Raw genomic sequence first — 23,643 nt, 5'->3', positions numbered from 1 at the left:
AAGAGAAGAGAAGAGAAGAGAAGAGAAGAGAAGAGAAGAGAAGAGAAGAGAAGAGAAGAGAAGAGAAGAGAAGAGAAGAGAAGAGAAGAGAAGAGTTCTTAAACCTCAGGATGAAATCGTGAGTAGGTGTCTTTCATTGAACTATGAAATTAATGCCATAAAAATAGCAAGAACCGAAGTACTCAAGCAGCTGGTGGATGCTGCAGACAACTTCTTACATTAGACCCCACTGTTCCTTCTTCCGCTAAAAGCATAGCGCACTCTGTCTTATCATGGAAATGATAGTGTTATAAAAGCCCATCAATTCAAGACTATATCACAGAGGTCGGGCTACAGATTGCGATTTAAATCCAGACAGGGAGGATAAACCGTTCCCAAGAGTAGGCCATGTGGTATTATATACACAGTATAATAATGATTCATATGACCTAAGAGGCTAGGAGGAGTATCAGAATTATGTATATTAACTGACAGATAGTCTCAGAAAAGACACTGAAACACTTTTTATTATTATTATTATTATTAAACAAATGACAATGCTAAGCAAATGGAAGAGTAAGACATTAAGAATTGAATTTCAAGACAACTATTCTATCTAGATGACCTTAGTAAAAGGCAGAATATAGAAAATGCATTTCAAATTTGGTGCTGTGCGGCCCAGGAGAGTACCTATTCTGGCAATAAAAAATAGTAATGCAATCTTAAAATTACAGAATAAGACAAAACTTTGTTAATGTTTGCATTTATTTATCTAGAAGTAAACATTTTAAGTACGTTTAAGACACTGCAAAAGACGAAGTTACTATGAATAATTCCAGATACTTTTTATCTCTCCCTTTACAGATGCCTAGTTTGATACATAGCATTTTAATCTACAGAAATAAAAAACATAACCCACTCATGTAAAGCATGATTAGAACACGTATGTGTGCAATACGTAGGAACCAGGTTCAGGGCTACCCTTTACTCAGTAATAATCTATACATGATTAATCCTAAAACATGTGTACCCACAGAGACAGAGAAAATTAACAGTATGTTCTGTATGAAAGTTGTGTTTCTTACAAATATCCACTCAAGGAATTTTCCAAACTCCTCCTATTTACTCTTCTGATAAGAGCATCAGCTGGTGCAAACCAACGTTTCTTCCAACGCAGTAATTAACCCAACTAAATCAACTGGGAATTTGGGACTCTTTTTTCCTATTCAGCTTCAATCTTCTGGATGCGGTATTGATATATTTTGTTTCTCCAACCAGAGAACTTCTCAGTGAGCTGCTGAAACCTACAGCATCAGATGTGACCTCTCAGTCTTTACAGGTACAGACAGATTAGTTTACATTTGCATATTCAGCTTTACCTATTGTGCAGTACGTGCAAACTTACCTTTCGGACAGAAGCCAAGCGATTCATCATTAACGATTCTTCTCTATCATCATCCTCATCCAAGTCCAACATGGGCATACTAAAGCTATCGATAATACTGCAGCACCTGGAGTTTTCATCCCTTGGATCAAAGGGATCCACAATAATTGGTTCTGTTCCTTTGATTTCACAGCGGCAGAAAGGACAGCCTTGGCCATCAGATTCCTGAGCAAAACAGACAAGTACACACGTTCTTAAAAGAACTGCTTAAAAAGTCCTGGAAGACGAAGTCTTACACACTACTACACCAAAATGTCCTCTAACAGCTTGTAAAGGAAACGTTGTAGTCAAAAGGAAACAGATTTGCAATTGATCCCTGGTATATGTGCAGCATAAACGCTATTGCATGGCACTGGGCGGACAAATAACTCATCTGCTTTTACCAGTGCTGCAGATTAATTACAAAAGACCATCAACATCACTTGCTGATAGCCTGAGGAGTGCCTCCAAACTCCAGGGAGGTAATCACCTTAGAGTGAACAGCTGTCATTACTTACATGAAATCCTTCACATGGTTATTTTACAGGAAAGTTGATGCAAAGGCCCAGCAGAGCATCTGCCATTCCCAAGGCTTTCTTAAACCTCTCTTGTCACATAATTCTGTACTAATTCTGTTCACTGAAACACATYAACCAAGCACAACAACCAAAATTTGCATTCAGTTGCATGAATGCAACTGAGAAAAAAAAATAATTGAGACCTGAGATGTTTATATACATACATACATGCTTGTCTGTGCCCACAGAAAGGTTTTTTAAAACATCGAGAAAAGCTGCATTGTCAGGTTCATGATAGCTCCTATCAGCCCTCTGCCCACAGACTTTCAGAATTAAGCTCAGAACTTAAGCATTTAGAGAAGAAAGGATTTCAGTGGAAAAAAAGGAAATTCTTCTCCTGTTGCATACTTACCAAAGGATTTCTTGCTCACAAAACTTAGACAAGGTCCCTGGCTTACTTACAAAAAGATAGTTTAACCAAGGTATATTTGAGAGAGTGACCTTCATAAAGGTGAACAACTCTGAATGATGCTTAAAGTTCTAYGCAGATCTGGTGTGGCTTATTCATTTATTAGATAACTTTTATTCTGCTTAGTGAAAACATCTGTATTGGACCTCTCGAGGCATGTCTAATGAGTCATTAAGAGAGCAATTAAGCACCAGCCCGTCAGAAGCCCGTAACAGCCAATGCTGTTACAGGGTATTTCTTCAYTGCCTCACTAATTATACAAAAGTTAAATTTGCAATAAGTCCAAAATGTAGCTGGCTGATTATTGCTGGATAATATTTTCTCACAAAGCTTGATGCCACTGCAAAATGCCAACTCTCTGAGCCTAAAATGCTTGCTCCTCTGCAGAGAGTCCCCAGCCAAGAATAGTGGAAGAAGCCGAGGGTCTTGCACGTCCGAAGGGAGCACATCCCTGGTGCTGCAGGAGGCTGATAACAATGGAAGAATTTGCTAAAAGCAAAAGTGCTGAAAAAGATTCAATTTGGGAAGCATCTGCTAGGCAAAAGCCTGAAGYTGTTATGACGAATAACCTTTGCTTTTGATTTCCGTTTCAAATGTTTGTTAACTATACTTAAATGTATCAGTCCTCTTGACACAGACTGGTAAGCCTGTGAAYAAAACGGACAAAAGGGTCGAACTGGTGCATCCCTAGGAAGCCTCTGTGCTTTCTGGAATATTCTGTAAATGGCACTGAGATCAGTTTTCCTCTCCATTCATCTCTCTGACCCCCACAATTGTCAAAAGCTTTGTGACTTGCATGTTGTCAACTAAAAAGACAGGGAGGTTCTGAGCCTGTTTTGCGAAGGGCAACATGTGAAATGCACTACTGACTAAATCTTGCTCCTGTCAGAAACATCGTGTCCCCTCACGGAGCCTTGTTTCGTCAGGTCTCCAATTCCCAGCTGCTACCTGTCCTCTCACTGCTTTTGGACACACCATGAAGTGACCTGGGTGACTGAATAGGCCCAGCTTTCACCTCCGCTGTAGCTCCAGTACTGGGGGAAGAGGATGCTGACAAGCAGCAAACGTCCTTGGCAAGCCTAGCAGTCCAAATTCTGATGTTTCCTACGACTTTATTCTTCATAGATGGATTTTAGTCCGGGAGATCAAACAAGCTCACCATTTTTCATAGACATACCCCTGAATATCCTTACTGAGTACCTGAAAAGGCAAGGCTGTGTGGAAAAACCCACACAGCAGAGACAACCCTCCTCTTCCCCACTAATGAACCTATGACAGTACCTGCCATGCTGTAAGACAAGAAGTGCACATGAGGTGCCCACAAGGCTCAATCTTCACATCTTTATCATTTTCTGCACAGATTTTACATAGCTGGAAAGTAGAACCCATTTCACAGTACAATTCATACTGCTCCTGAAACAAAAGAGTTAAAGTTGTTATTCCTTTACTGTGATTAATCAATAAAGCACATAAGTACCACCAGGGAAAAATGCAGTTCCCTGAGTCCATTTTCTAAGTTGTTTTCTTAATAATAGAAGGAATTCCTTGTACAGATTTAAAACCCATACTCCAGTTTCTTAAAAATCCTACTCTTTTGCTTCTTCAAATGTAAAATAAATGGCATCATGAACAGTACAAATAAAGTTTAATAAACTTGTGCCTGTTTAGATTTCCACAGACTTTTCAAAAGAATTAAAATYACTATGTATTCAATTAACCTGAATGTTCTAAATTACTCTTAAGAATTAAAAGGAACAATTATTTTTGCTTTCATCTTCCCTCCCTCTTCCCAACTACTATTGGCATTTTTTCCATTAACTACTTCAGAAAATCTAGTGTTTGTGTGTCTGTGTAAGTSTGGATGAAATCTAATTATAAATATTGTTGATAAGGTGACTTGCATTAAAAAGCAATGGACTGCACTATTGCTTTTGCTTCTYAGGTTTTGCTTTTGTATTAAATCTCACTGCTATTTCAGCTCCAAAAAGGCCAATGTGGATTTCAGTATAAAAATGACGTTTTTCAATATCCATTTATTACAGGAAGTCATATCTCATATAGCTACTACTTTGATGCAAGGCATGCGTCCCGCTTCCATCGGCTGCAATTAAGAGGAAAATAACGAGAGTCTTGTGGTAAGGGCCCAATTACGGGATGGACAGGAACGAAACCGAGGTTTCATTTCCTAGGTGTTTGCTGAGGGCTAATAAAGCCACTCGACTGAAATCCCACAAGCAACAGGGCTTCCATATGCAGCAGGGACATGGGGCAACTTGGTGAAGCAGCCCTGTGAGGGAGCACGGCAGGAAGGCAGCCCTGGGCAACAGTCACCCAGGGTCACCCAGGGCCTTGTGGCCTTAGGAGACTGACACGGAGGTACCAGAAGACCTTCTTCAGGAGGAATAATAGATAAAAGCCATGCTGAAAACAGGTTTCTAGAGTTAGGAAAGGTTTTGGTTGGGGACTGGCTAACAAAGGCATTTGGGCAGGAATAAAGCTTTTTAATTCTCCGTTTTTCATTTTAGGAAAAGCAAATTTGGAAAGCTGGAAGAACCATCCAGGTCACAGGAAAATAAGCAACTACTGCTTATTGCAAAGAGAGGGTAGAGGAGGCCAAGACAAGGAAGATGAGCCTGCAGCTGCAGTCAGCATGCACTAAATATGCTTGTGGGGGAGCTCTCATCCAGCCCTGGAGCCAGTTTTATACCATCTTTTCATAGTTTAAGCTGCTCCAGAGACAGCTTTAAACTACTGCAGCTAGATATTATTTAAGACATACATATAGCTCAGGCTCCAATGAACTGGCATGAATATTATGAATATTTATGTAGGTATTAATATATGAATATTAACTAAGATTCACTCACAAATACACGTTCAGAAACAAGATGGGTATGTTCAGTGACTTTGAAAAAAGAAAGAACAGACTACCTTGTGGAGAAACAAGAAAACTTGGAAAACRTTTAAGCTTTGTTTCTCCTCTGAGGAGAAGTAAGGGTATGGGCTTAGATCATTTTTTTCTGCAATTCAGTTATCTGTTATTCAGATAATTCAATTATCTGTTCAATTCAATTATCTGTTATTTGTATTGTTCATTTATTATTATAAGGAGGGAAAAGAAGGATTTTCACACCTTCCACAGGTAACCTCTTTAGGAATTCACTTAAGAGGCAGACATTTTCGTAATGGTACTGCCCCAAACACTACAGATTSTAAGTAATACCATAGGTACTTTCCGAAGCATCTCTAGAGATGGAAAGCACATATAGCACACATCACAACAGAGGATTCAGCAGCTCACCAGGTGGACCCCAAAGAAGCTATGACTCCACAGAGCTCTATCGAGTCTGCAGCCTTTCCCTGAGCACACCCTCTTCCAGGTACTTTTGTTATGGAAAACATTCTGCATAATATACATAAAACCTTCTGGTGTTGATTTCAGCAATGTTTTTAATCAAGCCTTCGCCTTGTGGTGTTCACTTCCTATTTCTCTAATACCAAACATCTGCAGATTAGTACATCCCATCATCACTTAACAAGGATATGCACACATCTAGACAGTCTTGTCTTGAAAGTCAGTCCCTTCAGGCACTAAATTATTTCTGTTGCTTTTCCAAAAATTCTCTTTTAATTTTCACAATACACATGGAAGAAATGAGAGACACCCTGGAAGCAACATCTTTGTGACAGAGATAACTATGCTTTTCTTGGACCTGTCAACAAACAGGACCTTTCCTATTTTGACTTAAAAACTATGATCTGATCTTCATTTTATTTCTGTATTCCCATCTGCTATTAGCAAAGAAACAACAAGCTAGATTAATCTACCACAAAAATCAGAAAAACTTTAGTAACAATTAACACACTTTGCACCTGAAAGAGGCATGAATAAACAAGCTTCCAAATCATGCCACTTGCATGACCATTAGCTCGAAAGCTTAAATGATTATTATCCTGTTCTTCATCTAAGCCTCTCTGTCAAAAACGTATTTTCACTCCTTTGAATTTATTTCTCACAATTTAATAAAAGTTATTCTCACTGCTGGATGGAACACTAAAGGAGGTTAAGATCACAAAATAACTGCCAAACTGCAACATACCTGTGTGACTTTTATGTGATCGTGTGGTGTGGGTTCACACAACCCTGTCAAATCAGGGTTATAACTTCGCCCATCTGGGAACAAATAGCTGCATCACAAAAAAAAATTGTTATAAATGTGTGTATTTCTTTAGCTTTTTTAGTTAAACGTGATTAAAAAAAAAAATCAAACAGCCACAGTAAGCTACAGTAGACATTAACTAAGGTGCATGATATTTCCTTAGATATTTTTTCTCAACTTTTGGGTGCAAATGAATCACTGCATGTGTATTTTGATAGATGATAAAGCATAGCTCACCTCTCAAAGCAAAAAGCCAGCATTACACACACTGTTATCAGGAGAATACAACTGAACTTTTGTTAGCAGTTAACTTTTACGGCATAGTTCAATATAGTATCACCTTAGATCTTAATTTTACAGTAAGCTCTCATACTTGCTTAAGCTCCTGGTGACCTCTGCACTGCTTGCATGATACTCAGCAGATGTGCAGAGCTGGATATTTCAAGTAGCAGAGCAGAATGGCCAGCAAGATACACAGGCATTTTTCTTAAGCTATGACAAGAACCTAMAACTGTCCAAGGTGCTGCCTGGACTTCAAACAAGGATGGACGAGGTCATTTAGATCTTGTGGGAAGTTAATGACAGGTTAATGATATAATGGAGATACTGAGTTGTTCTATGCTCAGTTTTTATGTCCTCTGAGACTTTGGAGCAGTTTCTTACATGTGGTATTGTTACGTCATTGTGAAACAGTTATCTGTAAATAAAGTACCAAAAAACCTTCCCTTCACATTAAATATTTTCAACGGCAGTTKTTGATTACTTAGCTTTGCCAATGAAATTGTATAGTAGAAACACTATAAAACTACACATCAGTAACACACAGGAACACAAAAGTGTGTTTTGTTTTGCTGGACAATAGATCACTTTCAAAATGTGAAATCCTCCCACAGAGAATAAAATTACTGGACTATTAAGGACCAAGAAAAATTGTCAGTTTGCAAGGAAGTTTTATATCGTTTGGGGAGTGAGGGGGGATCTTTTTTTTTTTACTTAAAATCACGTGATATATCAAAACATGTATCCCAGTGAAAAGATTCTGACACCAAAAATCTGCCTACATTTTTCTTATTACTTCAGTTGGCCTATTAAAAAAGTATCACTTCTCCCTGTAAACTCAGATTCTCTTACAAATATAAAGAACTAGTAAATTATTAGAATCTGGAAAACTTTTTGGTTTCACAACCAATCAGATACCTTTTAAATCATTTTCTGAGGGTAAACTCTAAGTAGCTGCTAGTACTAATTGTTCAATAAGCTTAAAAGCGCTTGGGATACTTGTTGGGAGAATCAAACTGACAGCTGCCCCATCTTATTTTCTCCTGGAATCTACTTGCTTTGAGATATGACTAACTCTGATTAACGGAATTACCCTCTTCTCCAGACAGATAAAAGGGACGGCCCTTAATCCCTAACGGAATGCCGGCAGCCACATCCGACTCTCCTAATTGCTTCCACCACCCTGAGCACCAGCAGGCCTGCGCACTTACAATCCTTCCCGGCTGCCGTCGATGAGGGCTTGGAAGAGYGGCTTGTTGTGCGGGATGGTCTGCAGGATGTTGCCGTCGCCCGTCACGTAGCCGATGGCCCACTGCCCGAGGCGCGTGCAGCTCAGCCGGAAGATGTAGCTGTGGAAGGAGCGGGGGACGGGGGAAGTGACTGCCGAGCCCAGCCAGGCCGGGCCGGGCYGGCGCGGGTGACGGAGGCCTCGGCTCGCTGCGCAGCAGTCGTGGGCCAGGCCACCGGCCGCAGTCCAGCTCTGCCACGTGGTGTTTTGTCAGCCTTCAATAAGCCAGGGTCTTCCATGCACTTAGGCAAAAGGGGCCTACATAGTTAGCTAGCCCCAGCTTTTCATTTACTTGCTTTTTAGTCCTCAAAACGAAAGCTGTACTTCCATATAAACAGTCCTGTCCCGTATACTTAGTACACCTTTTGAAAAAGAGAGCACATCATCTCCACAGCTATGCCTAGCTACAGCATAAACCAGAAGCTTTTAACTCAAATGGAGATATGTGGGGAACTAGAACGCATCTTTAGACCAAGTCTAATGAACAAYAAAAACTGCTCGTGCTGGCCACAGTAATTTTGCGCACACCCCAGCTGGCACAAAGCTGCTACTTCAGGATACACCAGCCTAAATGGGCGCTTCACGTAAACCGTTCTGTGCAGCRCAGGTGATAGCCAGAAATATAAATAATGCAGAGAAAGAGAGCAGAGGAAGGCAGGAGGTTTGGACAAGGATACCAGGTGGGTTTATTTCTTACTGAAAACTCTGGAGTCTTCGGTATCAAAGAAGATCAAAAAAGACTTACTGAGATGCAAACTCCTCACCCAGGAAAGCATGTCCTAATGAAGTATCACACAGCCAATTCTGCAGTGCACAACAGCTTTTCCTGACTGTTTTRTTTCTGCCAYGATGTTTTATTTCTTTCTATGCACTAGAGAATGTGAAACCTTAGCTGCTCCAAGCTTTGGTTCTTAGGAGCTTAATAGGGCCAGCACTACATGGTAGCAGCAACTAGATTCTAGTCACTGCATGTTAAACAAGCAATTTCATTTCATTCCTCCTCTTGAACAATGACTAATTCAGTATTTTATCTAACCAATACAGAGAATTATCTCCTGATGGCCAAATAGAAAGCTAGCTTAAAGCTAACACTCTATTAAAGGAACATGAAGGCAACTTTGAATAATTTATCTAAAAATTACTTCTTCTATACACACAATATCATATGCCGTAATAGAGAAAATACTAAATATAGAAAGAATTTGCAAAATCATCCTAGTGATCTGAATTCTACAACAGTATTTATAGGTGCCAATGCAACATCATCATTAACGCAGTGAATCCAGACTCTTGTACAAAAATGCACTTTACCAGTCAGGTACCTTAATGGGATATGCTATATTTGGTCTTCTAAATATTAGTGAAACCAAGAAGAGAACATGGATACAGCTTTCTCATTGGATCGCTACACTTCCAAAAGTTTCAGAAAAATATGTTTTTTAGATACATGCACAAGATAACATGCATATGTGATCCAGCAACCAAGTTAGAAACCTACACGTGAAAGAATAAAACTTGATAACTGGGAAGTGAAACAAACTAAAAACAAGCGAAGAAAACCACAAAACTAAAACCAAACTAAAAAATTACTATATTCCTTAATAATTTTTTAATTTTCCCAAGCTGAGCAAACAAGAAAAAACAGAAGAGCAGAAGCATCACGAGGAAAAAGTTCAGTTTAAATAATACAATAGAAAGAGCATCACACAAATTATTTAAAATCTATATACTCATCACGATATTTAATCTGACAGTTTCCTTTCTAAGTGCAGAGTTTAAAATATAAAGTCATTACTTATGAAGTAAAGCATGTATTTGACATAAAAGAGATGTTAAAAGCACTGAMTGAATTATAATTTATGTCCTAACATCTAAAGGGTTGAGATTATGTTATTTTACTATTAAGTAACAGTTAAATAAAAATTTTGAAAAGTTGTATTTTGAAATAAGCTTTCCAATATGACATTGTAGGTTGTACATAATTCGAAAGAGAGAAAAAGCAGTAAAAAATCACTTTGTTTACTTGTACTTGATTCAGATATTTTGGTGTTTTTCTTCATATCTAACGCAATGCTCTTTCGTTTCACAGCACTACAGGAAGAACTACAGGAGAAGTAGTAGGTCAGGACTACAAAATTCTTAAATCTGAAAATTTCAAAGTTTTTAGCATTTTTTAGATCAGGAGTTTTGGTCTTTAGTACTCACCCATCTTTCAAAAAAGGTTTTTTGAACAGAAATAAAGTCCCTACTTTTAAAAGCACAGTTTAATAATACTTTTCTCTGATTCACTCTGCTAAAAACAAAGAGGTAAAATATTCACTCCCTCAGTACTGCAGCACCATCATCACATGGAAGTATGAACCTAGAAAAAATATGTAGTTTCTCAGACAGCAAGTTGATTTGGAAGACAATAACGAGCAGACCCTCTTACCTTCCGGGCTTGGTGCTGTATTTCTGTAACCTCGCTTTGACTTCATCGTAGGTCAGGAATGCCATATATCCAGGATGCGTCACAGCCAGAAAGTTCCAGTTCCGTAAGATCGAGCCCCAAGGCTAAAAAGGGAGGACAAACAATTAAGCAGGTGCAGCCACATAGTTATAAACGTCCAATAAAACACCAATTTGTCAAAAAGACTGAAAAGGCTTTAGCAGAAATGCATACGGTTTTGCTCAAGGTCTAAATACTACAGAAGGCTGCCTGACATGCTCAGCTATGCTGCAAGGGTTCTGACGACAGAATTATTCCAAGAACGCCAGGGTAAGTATTTGGATAAACCTTTGGAAGACCTGGTGTTTAAGGGAGCTTCTTTTTGTAGCTGCATAGAATATTAAGCATCTGGTTTAGTGAGAGCCTGCAGACTATAGCTCCATGATGGTTAAAAACCAATTAAAAAAAAAAAAGAAAAAAAAAAAAAAGCTTATTCTTGACTGGTCCTGAGGCAATTACAAAATTAATGATAAATAATACTAACAAATGAAGCCACTTAGAGCCACTAATTTGGGCTATTATTCCTTTGCTTATTCTTGACTTCTTAATTCCCTCAGTTACYACAATAGCATCACAGCCAGGCAACAAAACAAATACTCACTGCACTTCATCACATCATTTGCTCACAATTGCTTCAGAAAACTCAGCAAAATATGCCTGACATGCTATTACTTCAAAGAAAATATTCTTTTATTGCCAAGAAGGAAGATTTTTAAGGATGGGGAAATGAATACAAATACATTAAGCATTCACTGCCAGCATCTGGAAAGAGAAGAAACTGCTTTTTAATAGTTTGGAGATTTTTTTGAATGTATTTGTCAAAAGGACGGTTAAAYGGCGGAGGAGAGACTTGTGTCCTTGTGCATCCTGCAAAAGTCCTTTAAGAGGCTAGTAAGGTGGAGATATACGACGTCCTTACAAGTGACCCTCTTGAGCACAATACTGTGACACTTCTACTGGAGGTTAAGGTATGTCTGCTCCTAGGCAAACCCGAACCACTACTTGAACGTGGCTGAACTCCTTTATTTCAAAATGAAGAAATCCTCATAGCATACACATGAAATCGAGCAATGAATTTTTAATAGTGAGGCCGTATGAAAAATCAAGAGTTCAAACTCGGACAAAGCAAAGCATTGGGGAAAAGCCCTGCAGCGGCGGCTGCAGCCCGGCCTCCGCCCGGCGCCGCTCTGCGCGAGGGGAGCAAAGGAGCATCCCAGCCGGGCGGCACGAGGCTCAACCACCCAATCTGCCATCCTTGCAGGAAAGGGGTGTTAACTTCCCCCTSCCCAACCAGCACTGCTGCTCTCCTCACAGACACGCACCGTTTTTCCACTTTTCACAGCGTGCAGGTAGATGTGAGGCGCAGGAAGAGGCGGCTGGGCTCCGGGGCAGAGGCAGGGGGAGCAGCTCTGCTGCTCCAGCAGCTGCAGGAAAAGGCGCCTGCTCCCGCCAACGAGCAGCCCTGCTGTAAYGTGACCCACAGTTGGCAAAACAGTGTTTTGGTTGCTTAAACAATCGGGATTTTCTCTCGTGGGTGTATGCACAGAGCGCTGGAGGAGCCGTTTAAGAAGTGCAGAAGTAGAACGTAACCTCAGGGAGAGAGCGTCAGCCCAAGTTCAGCCCAAGTTCACAGCAACAGTTATGCAGCTCCAGTTGGTAACACGCAGGGCAAAACAAAATCTCTCTGCTTCTTACCAATATTTTCTCCTTAAATTAAAAGCTAATCCTAACTAGTCCTCTCTCCTTACATGCAGTATTCCTCTTCCTCCTTCTCTAGCACCGAGCACATGAATGAATCAAGCTGTGACAACACAGCAAGCAGAGAAGCTTGTGCAGCCTGGTGTATGTTGCTTAATGGATTCAGGGGCAATAAATCTCTTCAGAGACTTCTGTGCTGAAGTCTGCAGCTTGCTGCAATCTGTAAGAGCCCACAGGACCAGAGCATGCTGTATTTCTCGTATCACTGCTTCCTCATTTCATTTTACCATTAACGTAGAGATTAAAAGAGGAGGGAAAAAATTTATTACTATTTGTGAGCAAAGTGAGAAGAAAATCAATCCCATGGAAAGAAGCTTAAGTAGATGTATTTCATAATGATGTATGATGCAATCAATAGGTCTCAGGTATTTTGCAGTCGAGCCTGAGTTGAAGATTTTGGCTTCCCTTCCAACCTGAACCCCAGAAATGCTTGCCAAATACTGAATAAAAGGCAGAAAACCATAGTTGAATAGAAGCTCCTCTCAAGTAGCAAAATTTAGAAGGGAATGTCTGATAATATCAAGCTCCACACACAGAACAAAGCTTAGAGGRATTTTGCTACAAAAACAGCAGAAAGTCTTCAGTGATCTCACTCTTAAATATTCTGCTCAGCAGATGGTTGAAGTTTTTTGCCTGAAATTCTAAAACTGGTGCAAAYGGATTTAAAGAGGACCCAGTATTTGTGGTTGAACAGAGGGAGATTCTTTACACTGCAACGTTTTCAACTTTGATACAATTTTGACTCAGAACGGACAAGAGATGATCAAAATCAAAACTAYGGGAGCTAAAACTGTTGCTCATCTGCCAATTCTTCACACTAACTTAGCAGTGGCCCYGTTCCCGTAAGGACAAAAGGCGGCAGAGCCCGGCAGCAATGACCACAAAAYGCCAGGGAAGGCTGCACAAGCGCGTCAGCCCCGGCTTGGATCAACACGTGCCATTTGGAACAAGTCTTTAACAGGCTGAAGAAAAAGGCACTGATTTATCACTATGCAGGGGAAAAAGTAAATGACCAAATAAATGGTCCTGTACCCTAATAGTTTCTATATACCAAGTAAAAAGTCTGACATGATTAATCCACAATCAATATATTTAATAGGGATACAAATCAGTGCAGCCTCCTGCATTGATTCAAATACTCTAAGAGTATCTCCCTTAAACTATGCTCTGCAGATGGGAAATTAGCCTAAGAGAGGCATGTAACATATGTAAAAGTTTATTTCAGCTAAGTATTTCCTATCAACAATTTTAAAATTAATGCTATTCCCAGAGAGTCCCTTATCTTAAATAAATAGCAGAGCAATTGATGGCAAAATCCTTAAAGTGGTAGTTATGCTTATATTTACAGTTAAATGGTAATATATATATWTTTTTATACATATACATATATATACATATATATACATATATATGTACACACACACATATTTTTTATATATACTTATATATATGTGTGTGTGTATATATACATACACACACACCATATGCATTTTAAAGTTTCAAATCTTACCTGAAAGAGCCTAGTGAAGATATCAAACTCAAAAATTGAAATGTAGTCATTGCAGGTCAAGTCTATAGTAGACTTAAGGGCCATTGCTTCCAAACCGGAGCTTATTTGATGGACTTCATGAAGGCACTGCCTGAACAGTTTCCATGGCACGATAGTTCTGTGAGGAAGGAAAGTAAAAAATTTAATGATTCATTAAAATTTATTGCAATTATATTACATTTAATAAACCCTGCACTTAAGGTTTGGCATTTTATTTAAACAGTAGAACTAGACTTAGAAAATAGTTCACCGTTAATTAGCTTTTTTCTACAGAGAAAAAAAAAAGGAAAAAAATCAAGTCTTCTGAAATGATCTTAAGGTAATGAAACAGACTATCTTCACTGAAACATGGTGGAATAAAGTAAGATGTATTACATAAATATTCAAGCTCCCTTTGGAAGACAACAGAAAAAACACTGCAGAGACTGAATCACTGTCACGCAGGTAGAGCAACCAAGCTCATGGCTTCCCAGAGCTAACATGGGAGCCACCTCTTTGCTTCCTATGGAACTCCTTTCCTCACAGCCTCTCCTCTCGGAGCACTGAAGTATCCAGCTGGTATCTACTGTGACAACTTCCTTTGTTTTTAAAACTAAGGCTAATACAGACTGACCTGTTGAGACTGCCCAACAGAGACCTTTCAATAACAACTGCCTGGCTACCAGGACAGTCTAAGGCCTGTCACAGCCCAKAACAATTACATAAATGTTAAAAGACAAATTGCAGATTTCCACCTTGCGATATTTTGCAAGATGGGGAGTATTTTCCGGCAGTAGCGAAGGTGGGAAGAGATGGAAGTCAGGAAAGAAAAACATTAATATTATCCTCCTCTCAAAAWGTTGCAATCTGTCAAATTCAGTTTCTATCTGCACTGGCCAAGATAAACAGGCTAATTATTTTGCCAAGCAATTGCTTACATGTGGAAGCTGAGATGAGGCTGCTCGTCTGAAACTCATCTATTATTTTATTCTCAAAACTACGGAAATTTGCCTAACAGCCGCATGTTCCTTTTTCTCATGTCATTAGGATCAAATCTGAATTTTGCAAAGCCAWAACACCATCTCTAACAAAGGTTCTGCCTCTCAGTGGAAGCAGATTATACTATGTATTAAAGGCATTTTAATTAACAAATATATAACTACTTTCAGGACTTAACAAGAGCTCAMACATTCTCAGTAATATTCTTCCTATGACTGCTAAAATGCCAAGGAAAGACAAATGAAACAGGCCTTGGGGTACTAATTAATATTTTCTTCATCTTTTGTGCTTCACATTGGGCTTTTTTTAATTTTAACAAAACCAGAATAATTTATTCCATATTCCATTCTTCTATGTATTAGTACATYGAAGAATGTAAAAGTACATTCTTCTAAAAGTACAATACTGTGCAAAAACTCTAAGTATACGAAGTTGGTTCCTGCCTAACAAGTATTTTTCAGTTAGCCTAAATTTAAACAAGGATCAACTGGTAGCACAACAGTGAAGACTTTCTCCTGCACTTCTACCACAGGAAAGCATCAGGCACTCACTGTATTTGGCAGTGTGTGGAAGCCTGAATTTTATTTTGAGGCTTATATTGAGAAAGCCATAAACAATAAAAGCTGAAGTTTAATAGATCTCAGCAGATACTTTCGTCTGTGTACGAAAAACAGGAAACCACAGAGAACTGCAGAGCGATACCACATCAGATGCCATTTAAGAAAGAATGCACATCAAATTTTGATTAAGATAAAGAGAGAACGAAATGTTGCACTACATTCAGAGAACAAAGTTGGAAAACTTAAGTGCTTTTGTGGTGTGAAAGCACGTGCCTATCGCACATTTAGTTCCTGTAACTGGGGCTCTGAAATGTCTTCTGCTTCTCTCTGTAAGCCTTCTGGATGGTTACAGCCTGGCCATCACACTGGAACGGGGTTAGAAAAGTCAATTAACCTGCAAACTAAAATCAAATTCACAGACAACGCAACAGGAAAGAATACAGCACTATTAGGCTGTCAGGACTTCTTTGGGGTGACTCACCTGAGCTAATTGCACAAAAACACGGTCATTAGATGTGATTAATAAGAGGGATCCTTTGTCACCCAGTCAGCATTAGCACCCTGCACCCCGAGGCCTCCCCGACAGAGTCTGTTTTTAGGACTCTGTCGGCCAGCACTGAACTGTCATTAAGACAGAAACCAGATGTTGAGAACTGAGTGATTAGCTAATGAAATAACATACAAAGTTATTTCGTGGGATTCCTCCAAGAATAAGTGCCCCAAACAGTGGTGGCCTCAATTTAAAACTTACTAAAATCAACAGATTTTTTTTTCCTCTTAGAATTCATGAAACAGGCTTTTCATCTTCTGCTTTCTTAATAAATATGAGAAGCTGTTGCTGAAACACATTAACTCCTCTTTCTCGGGAGCTCCTTTTAGACAGCAGTCGTTCCCAAATGGTTTGCAACAGCACGAGCCAGGGATGGCTCCTCTCCCGCCGCCTCTCTCGGGCAGCAGCTGAGACCTCGCGCTCGACAGGCTGTCACTGAAGCGAGGCAGTCACCGGGTCCCCACAGAAAGTTCAAGGGTTCTGAAACATTCCTGTCTCCTGCTCTTAAGGAGATGAAATTTGGTGACCTTTCCACACGCTGAAAGCCACTTCTCTTTGACAGAGAACTAAGAGAGGTTCACACGGAATTTTTCCCACAATGTTGAAGCAGTGAAAGACACTTCTGAAGATGGCTGAGAAGCTGAGTTTCTGTTTTAATTGGCATTTCACTGCTGTTCGTATTCTTGTTTTAGGGGATGCAGAGCCTTTGAAGGCACCTTATTACTTGCGTCTAAGCCGTTACTTTACTAGTTTCTCAGGAGGGGGAGTGGAGGGTGGCACCTGTCAAACCAAGATTGAGTTTAGGACTGTTCTAGTTAGAAAGGAAAAGCATACAGGATCCCATTTACAATGTACCAACACCTGCAGTTTTCAGCTCCTGAAATCACAGAAGATATTTACTGTAAATACAGAATCACAGAATCACTCCTTCTCTGGAGGTCTTCCAAACCCMTCTGGATGCCACCCTGTGCCCCATTGCTCTAGGTGTCCCTGCTGGAGCAGGAGGTTTGGACTAAAGGATCTCTAGAGGTCCCTTCCAACCACAACCAGTCTGTGATCCTGTGATATTTACTGTAAACACCTGCCATGCTCTTTGTCCTTGTACTATTTGCTGCGCGGTGCCCCAGCGATGCCCAGCTCTGCCAGCTGGCAGGTATTTGGCTCATTCCTCATGAGACGAGGCAGAGCTGCAGACGCCCGTCTAGGCAGAGCTGAGTCACCCATCAGAGAGACGCGCTATGACGTCCCTGTAACCCCAGGTCTCTCCTTTACCTGTGCTTCACTCCAGTTACATAAGCTGCCCCCGAAAGCAGCAGCCCCCCTGCACACCAAGGACAGGATTCGGGGGGGGGATCAAACGAGAGGACGACACTGCGCAGCCCTTGGGCTTCTTTCCAGTGGCTGATGCCATCACTAGGAGCCCTTTTATACAGCCCCACGTGTGACACACRGGGCTTTGGTCCCCGTTTTTACAGTACAGTCTGGGAAAGACCACTGCACCAAAGCAAACCAAGAATATCTGATTATGTAACATTGGCACACTGCTATCATGGTACATGTGTTCTTTTACTTAATTTAAAATCAGAAGGAAACAAAAATATGAAGCAAGCTCAAATGCATACCYTATTCGGCAAGGAATTACTATGAAGGATTTTTTACAAGAGACTATTAGTCTCTCTGTGTGGTATCTTTWTACTACCTTTCTTCATCATCAGAACAGAAGCAACCTCATATCACTTTAAGGATAAAACTCAAAATAAAAATGAAAAGGCTCTCTTAAATCTACAAAGATATCCACATCATGGCATGCATCTTGATGTTGTCTTCTGATCTAAAGAATCTTGTCAAAATTGTATCAAAAAGCTAAAATAACCCATTTTTCCCAAGCCTCTAAAAATAACACTACTTCTATACCATTTTTTTTCCTGCAGGAGTAAAATCAGTAAACATATCTGAATAAAACTGAGGCATTCATGAAGGTCCTGATCAAAGTACAAGCTTTCTTTTAAACGCTTTTATACAAGGTGGTGTCTATTTACTATTTTTGATAGATGTGAAAAGGTAGGGTCACTCAAAATTGTCAAATACACTATCTTTATTTAAGTACCACACACATGGCTTTCGTGTGCCTGAAGGAGAAGGATTAGAGCTCAGCATAGAGTTTCAAGCGATTTAGCAGAGGAATTTAGCTCCCCCCTTCTTCCTGTCCTGGTCRTGTGTAGATGGGATTTTCTTAAATTCCTTAATGTAGTTGTGTTATTAAAAAGCAAGAGACATTAACATAAACCTAGAGAGAAAGAAGATATTCTCTGTGAGCACTGAACATACAAGACTTCTGCAGAATTGCTCAAATGCAGCTATCCTTGAAAGCCAAATTGTGTTGCTTCTGTGTGAGCTAAAAGAGATCACAGGTATGTCCAGGAAGGTAAATGTCCCTGTGCAACTTCCACTCACAGCAAACCTTTTTGCCTGCAAGACAGTCTCTCGCCTGGTGCCAGAAAATTGAACAGGAAAAGGGCATCGCTGTATTTACAGCAGATGCCAAAATATTCAAGCAAACACTGACCCAGATTGGAACAACATTCTTCGCATGTCTGCAGTGGGCACTGYGGATTTTCGTTCGTCCTCACTAAAAAGGGCATTTTATGAAAGCTGTTGCTCCAGTTTTRAGAGAGAGGCCACATGTTTTCTTTGCCTGGGTACCACAGAGAAAACAGTGGGCACACAGACGGCTTGAGAAGGTCAGGCCCGAGGGCAAAACGGGAGTCCTGCCAGACTGTGCCACTACAGACACGGGACAGAGACATCACACAGCACAAACACTCATTAACCTAGCAGGAGGAACAGAAAGTAAGAGGGAGAAGATGAGCTTTAGAAAAAGGGGAAAATAAATTACCAAATATATGGTGTATTCGGAGAGAAAGTAAGTAAATATTTCCTGAAGAAATAAATCATCTTCAGGAAATCTGCATTTCCTGAAGAAGCCCTGAAGGGACGCTCATCTTTACATGGCATCAACTRCTTCCAACTCTGACCTCGAGCCATAGCCCAGATTACACCCATGCTTTGTAAGCTCTTCAACACTTACAGCCCTGCCTCTCTCCTCCCTATCCACTGAGCATCTGCTCTCCTGTCTCTGACAGTCTTGGGTGGCAACTGCTAAAACTTCCCTTTCTCTATCCTTTACACACGCAGCACTACCTTATTCTCAGGCATCCCCAGGACCTGTGAAGACTAATGCCCTTTTCTGTTGCCTTGACTGCACCTCACATCTTTGCGTCAACCAGAAATGGAATCCTGCATTCCTATCAACCACACTTACCCTTCCCTTTGGCTCCTTGGGAATGTCGTACCATCTGCCTCTGGCTCAAGTTCTTAAACAGAGGCACCTACACTTCCCATGCTACTGCAGCCTGCGGAAGAACTGACCGCCAAAAAGCCCCACTGCCTATTTATTTTCTTCTCTTTATTTTTTTTCCCATTGCCAAAACACCTATTTTGATGGAGAGAATGGCAGTGGCTCACAGCCCATCTCTCTGTATCTTTCATTTTCCTTCACACTTCAGTTCAAGCTCAGATCACCAGCTCTCTTGTTCTGCAGCACCTCTTCAATCCCTATTTTTTACAACATTCAGTCAACAGAGGGGCTYTTGGGCAGTGCAAACAGGAAATCAAGCAGCAAATTAAGGGGATCAACACGGTGTTAAAACTGAGTTTATCTGAGATGTGCCTCCCCGACACCCAGATGTTCCCAAGCCTTGCAGCATGCGCTGCAGCGGGGCTGGTTTCGCTGCCTCCTCGCCGAGCCGGCGCCGCAGGGGCTGCGGCTGCGCTAGGCCGAGAGCCCCGACCACAGCAGGACCACGACGGCTCCAGAGCATCCGCCTGAAACACCTCGTTCAACTACCACACGGAGATCAATAGCCACATCTTCCCCTGAACTCCAACAAATCATATTTGAGGTCCAAGCCAGAGACAGAAAAAGTAGCAATGCTATAAAGCAGTTATGTGTTTGACCCTAGCAGTGAAATTATTTCCATTTCCTCTGAAAATAAACGGTGGTGATAGAGAAGCCTCATTTTGTCTGACAGGAATAAAATGCTTTCAGTTTTTTAAGGTTTCACATTTAGGAGTAAAACCTTAAGAGATAAAACAAATTGCACAATTACGGAGAAACAGAAATCTAAGTACATTGACATTTTGTTACTGATTCATTCTACAACTTGAAGACAGCCACAAATCACAAGTTTCAATAGTTACAAAGCACTGGATGACTTCACCGTAGCTTAGAAATTAAAAGGCTGGAAAGATCTGTTAGGTCATCTCGCCCACTCTCCTCCTCGGTTTGGGGTTGCTCCCAGCGGTGTTTTGCACATTTTTGCTCAGAACAGAAAATAAGTAAAAGCTGTAAGGTGCCATTAAAGTTAAGTGAGGAACTGGAGGAAATAAACACCAAGTACTAAACAGTGATMAAATAAGGATAATGAAGAATCTATCAGCTTAAGTTTTATACATCTGTTTATAACTCACTGGAGGTTACTMAAGTATCCGTAAACAAGTGCAATGGCTGATTACACGCCATACAATTTCATTGTTTCACTCCTGTTTAGCTGTACAGTTAACTATCATTTGTTTCAGTGTAATGATAATGGTAAAACAGGCATAACGATCCATTCCACCAAAATCACTTGCACCTCTAATTGTGACCGGGTATTCAGTACAAAAGCACAAATGACACTTTCTCAGTTTCACCACTAACAGCTTCTTGGTATAGATTTTGACCTAAAATCTCGACCTTCAGCTTGCTATAAATCTTTCGTCAATGTATTTCTTATTTCTTTTTCCAGGCAGCTCCTTAGAGAGGCCCTCCTCCTCCTCCTCAGACACATCAAGGGGGTACATTCCCTATCTACTCCAGTTCCTCAGTCCTGGGAAACTCCCACTCAATCCCAGATTTTGTCTTGCACAAAGTTTGCTTTAAACACTGAAAGAAGAAATGCTTCCAACGAAACATATTAATAACTGGATGAATAAACTTCAAAGCAGTTCCTGTGACCTTAGCAATTACGGCAGCCTGATTACACAACAAGTGTTCAGACAAACAAATGTAGCAAAGCAACAAATGAGAAGCTCCCCATGAGAAGTTCCCCATTCACAGGGGAAGAGTAGTGGAAGGAGTCTGATAAAGGAAAAAAAATCAGCTATAAACTGGACTCTGGAAAAAATATATCTTTTGGATTTCATTTCTTAGTTGCCTTTTGTAAACGGAGGTTTAGGTTAAATTTTCAAAAACTGAAACACAAAGAATCAACTTTAAAATGTCACTGTTGGCCTCTTGACATTTAGAATGTTTCAAATTAAAAAAAAAAGATAAAAATGATAATATTTCACAAAAAAAAAGAAGTTGAAAAACAGATSATAGAAAAGTTCCCAACTAGTTTCATTTAGAAGTGAATAGATGTTTGTCATAACACCCTGAAGTTATCATATATTGATCTATTATTTAAAGTATTTCTAATTCTTTCAGATCGTATCATAGAACACGTTTAGAATCATTTCCTGTGCTACAGGAAATTTCTCTGTCATCCAACAGAAGCCATGTTCCAATAAAACTGGCGKTTTTTTTTTATTTTTAATAAATTTAGTCCATCTTTGGGTWGCATTATCTAATGAGTGCAATTTCAGGGCTGTTTTCTTGCATACAGCCGAGGAGGAGCCTAGGCTCGTGCTCCGAAGTGGATCCCTCAGGGAAGAGGCAGTGCAGCTCCTCCCAGGGCGTCTTCATTCGCGGTGCGCACCTAGCCAGACTGGGTGTTTTAGAAAGGCCCAAGGGGCCATCAGTTAGAAAGAGATGTTTTCATTTGTTCCCAACACCCTAAATCTTGATATAAGCTCCGTTTCTAAGGAAGCAATATTAGACTGTTTGCAAACTAATTTGTCACAACAGGCCCGTTGGAAAACGTGAGGCCCAAAGGCATACCTGCCATATGTTTCTCAATGGATTAGAAGACAATGCTTAAAAGCTGCAGGCACTCTGCTTAATGAAGAGATTAAACATAATGCCACAAACCTCTCTCTCATCTGTTCCACATACGTGCCATTACATGCTTTACAGCTACTTAAGCACAATTTACTAAAGCTGAGGTAATGGCAGGGCTGCCTAGCACKGAGCGACTGTTCCCTGCTTAGAAGACAGGTAACTAGAACCAGGCGGCATCTGCTTGCTAGAAAAGGGTCCAGCACTGATCACTGCAGTCATTTACCCAGTCTGCAACTGCAAGGCCCATGTTGCTACACGTAACTCAAGGAACTTGAAGGCTTTGCTAGAGGACAGCAACTGCATGTGGAATTAACTGATGTCCCCAGACTGCCTTCATTCCTGGGTGTGTTTGTTAGCTGGGTGCTTTAACGGGAAAAACCTCACTGAAGGACATACACCTAGGGCGGTGTGAGCGGGTTAGTCTTTAAATATGAATTGTCATATTTAAAGTCACATTTCATGAAGAAATGTAGATAAGCATGAAAGAATTGAAGCATAAAAAGGTACAGCAAGAGCTCTAGGGATCTGAAAGGGATTAGAAACATCTCTTCGGCAGAGGAGTCAAGAAAAAACAGAGTTAAGCATGAACAGAGAGACAGGCAAAGATAGAGTTAAGTTGTTGAGCTGGATTGACAGACAAAAAAAATCTTCTTAGAACCTTGTTATGGAAATATTTTAATGCAACAGTATTCTACAGTCTGGCATCTCAAGTCTGTCTATCCTACCGTTCTCAAAAGGCAACTGTTAGGACGATAAACGGGAAGGGAAACAAAAAAAAAACCCTCACAGAAATGGCAAACTAGGCAGGAGAGAAATACGCAGGGGAGGAGAGCAGCGAACAGGGAAGCTGTTTGGACGAGATGCCAGGTGGCCAGAGCGCGGCAGCGGCTTACGGAAGATGACATCTGCAAATCCCAAGTGCAGGAGGGAGCTGGCAGCAAGACAGCAGGTGAGGGCATTCGAGGACAGAGCCCAACGGAGGCGGCGGCAGGAATCGCCTGTGGCTCTCAGGGCCTGGGCCCTGCAGYGCGGCCGACCGGGCGGCCACGTTGGCTGCTCCCGCCTGCAGAACTGCAAGCCTTCTGCCTCAGTTCTCCCCAAGTCCTCTGCCCCATTACTTAGGAAAAACAAAACCATGAAAACCCTAAAACAACGGTCTACTTCTGTAATTTAGTCACACATCTAAAAGTGAAGCCTCAGGACCTGTTTTATGACCCGTGCTTAAACATTAAATTTCCCTAAATTTGCTTTTGATAAATCTTCCAACAGTTAATCTTTCTCTTTCTAATACAGAACTATTACAAAAGAAAACATTATTTGCCTGTGACTGTTATAGACATCACAATTGTAATATAAAGCATAAAAATATTAATCTAAATTCCTTAAAATAACACTAAAAATGTAAAAAATGTTCATAAATTAGAAGTACAGAAGAAATATATCTACAATGAAATCAGTATCCAGTTCGTAATTCAGACTATAAAGTTGTCATCTGCAGCAGTCTATGCGTGCACATCTGTACATAAATATGCATACACACATATATGACTGAATGAAAGAATATACCTTGTCATGAGTTTTTAAAAACAAAGTATACAATCTAA

General features: G+C 40.5%; 1 protein-coding gene across 3 annotated transcripts in view; it reads right to left on the bottom strand.

The window, feature by feature from the left end:
• CBLB (Cbl proto-oncogene B) overlaps window positions 1–23,643 on the bottom strand; it is a 117,420-nt gene that overhangs the window by 33,397 nt on the left and 60,380 nt on the right. For all 3 annotated transcript variants that reach the window (XM_026041910.1, XM_026041902.1, XM_026041916.1), the window contains exons 4-9: window positions 13,873–14,029; window positions 10,548–10,669; window positions 8,040–8,177; window positions 6,490–6,577; window positions 3,671–3,802; window positions 1,385–1,588 (exon numbers count right to left, since the gene is read on the bottom strand). In XM_026041910.1, coding sequence (XP_025897695.1) covers window positions 1,385–1,588; window positions 3,671–3,802; window positions 6,490–6,577; window positions 8,040–8,177; window positions 10,548–10,669; window positions 13,873–14,029 — 841 coding nt within the window. The remainder of the gene's footprint in view (window positions 1–1,384; window positions 1,589–3,670; window positions 3,803–6,489; window positions 6,578–8,039; window positions 8,178–10,547; window positions 10,670–13,872; window positions 14,030–23,643) is intronic.

This window comes from Nothoprocta perdicaria, unplaced genomic scaffold (assembly GCF_003342845.1).
Source record: "Nothoprocta perdicaria isolate Ctin4 unplaced genomic scaffold, notPer1 scaffold_102, whole genome shotgun sequence".
Classification (NCBI taxonomy): Eukaryota; Metazoa; Chordata; class Aves; order Tinamiformes; family Tinamidae; genus Nothoprocta; species Nothoprocta perdicaria.
Note: the sequence above shows the minus strand (reverse complement) of the source record. Positions and strands in the feature narration are given on the sequence as shown.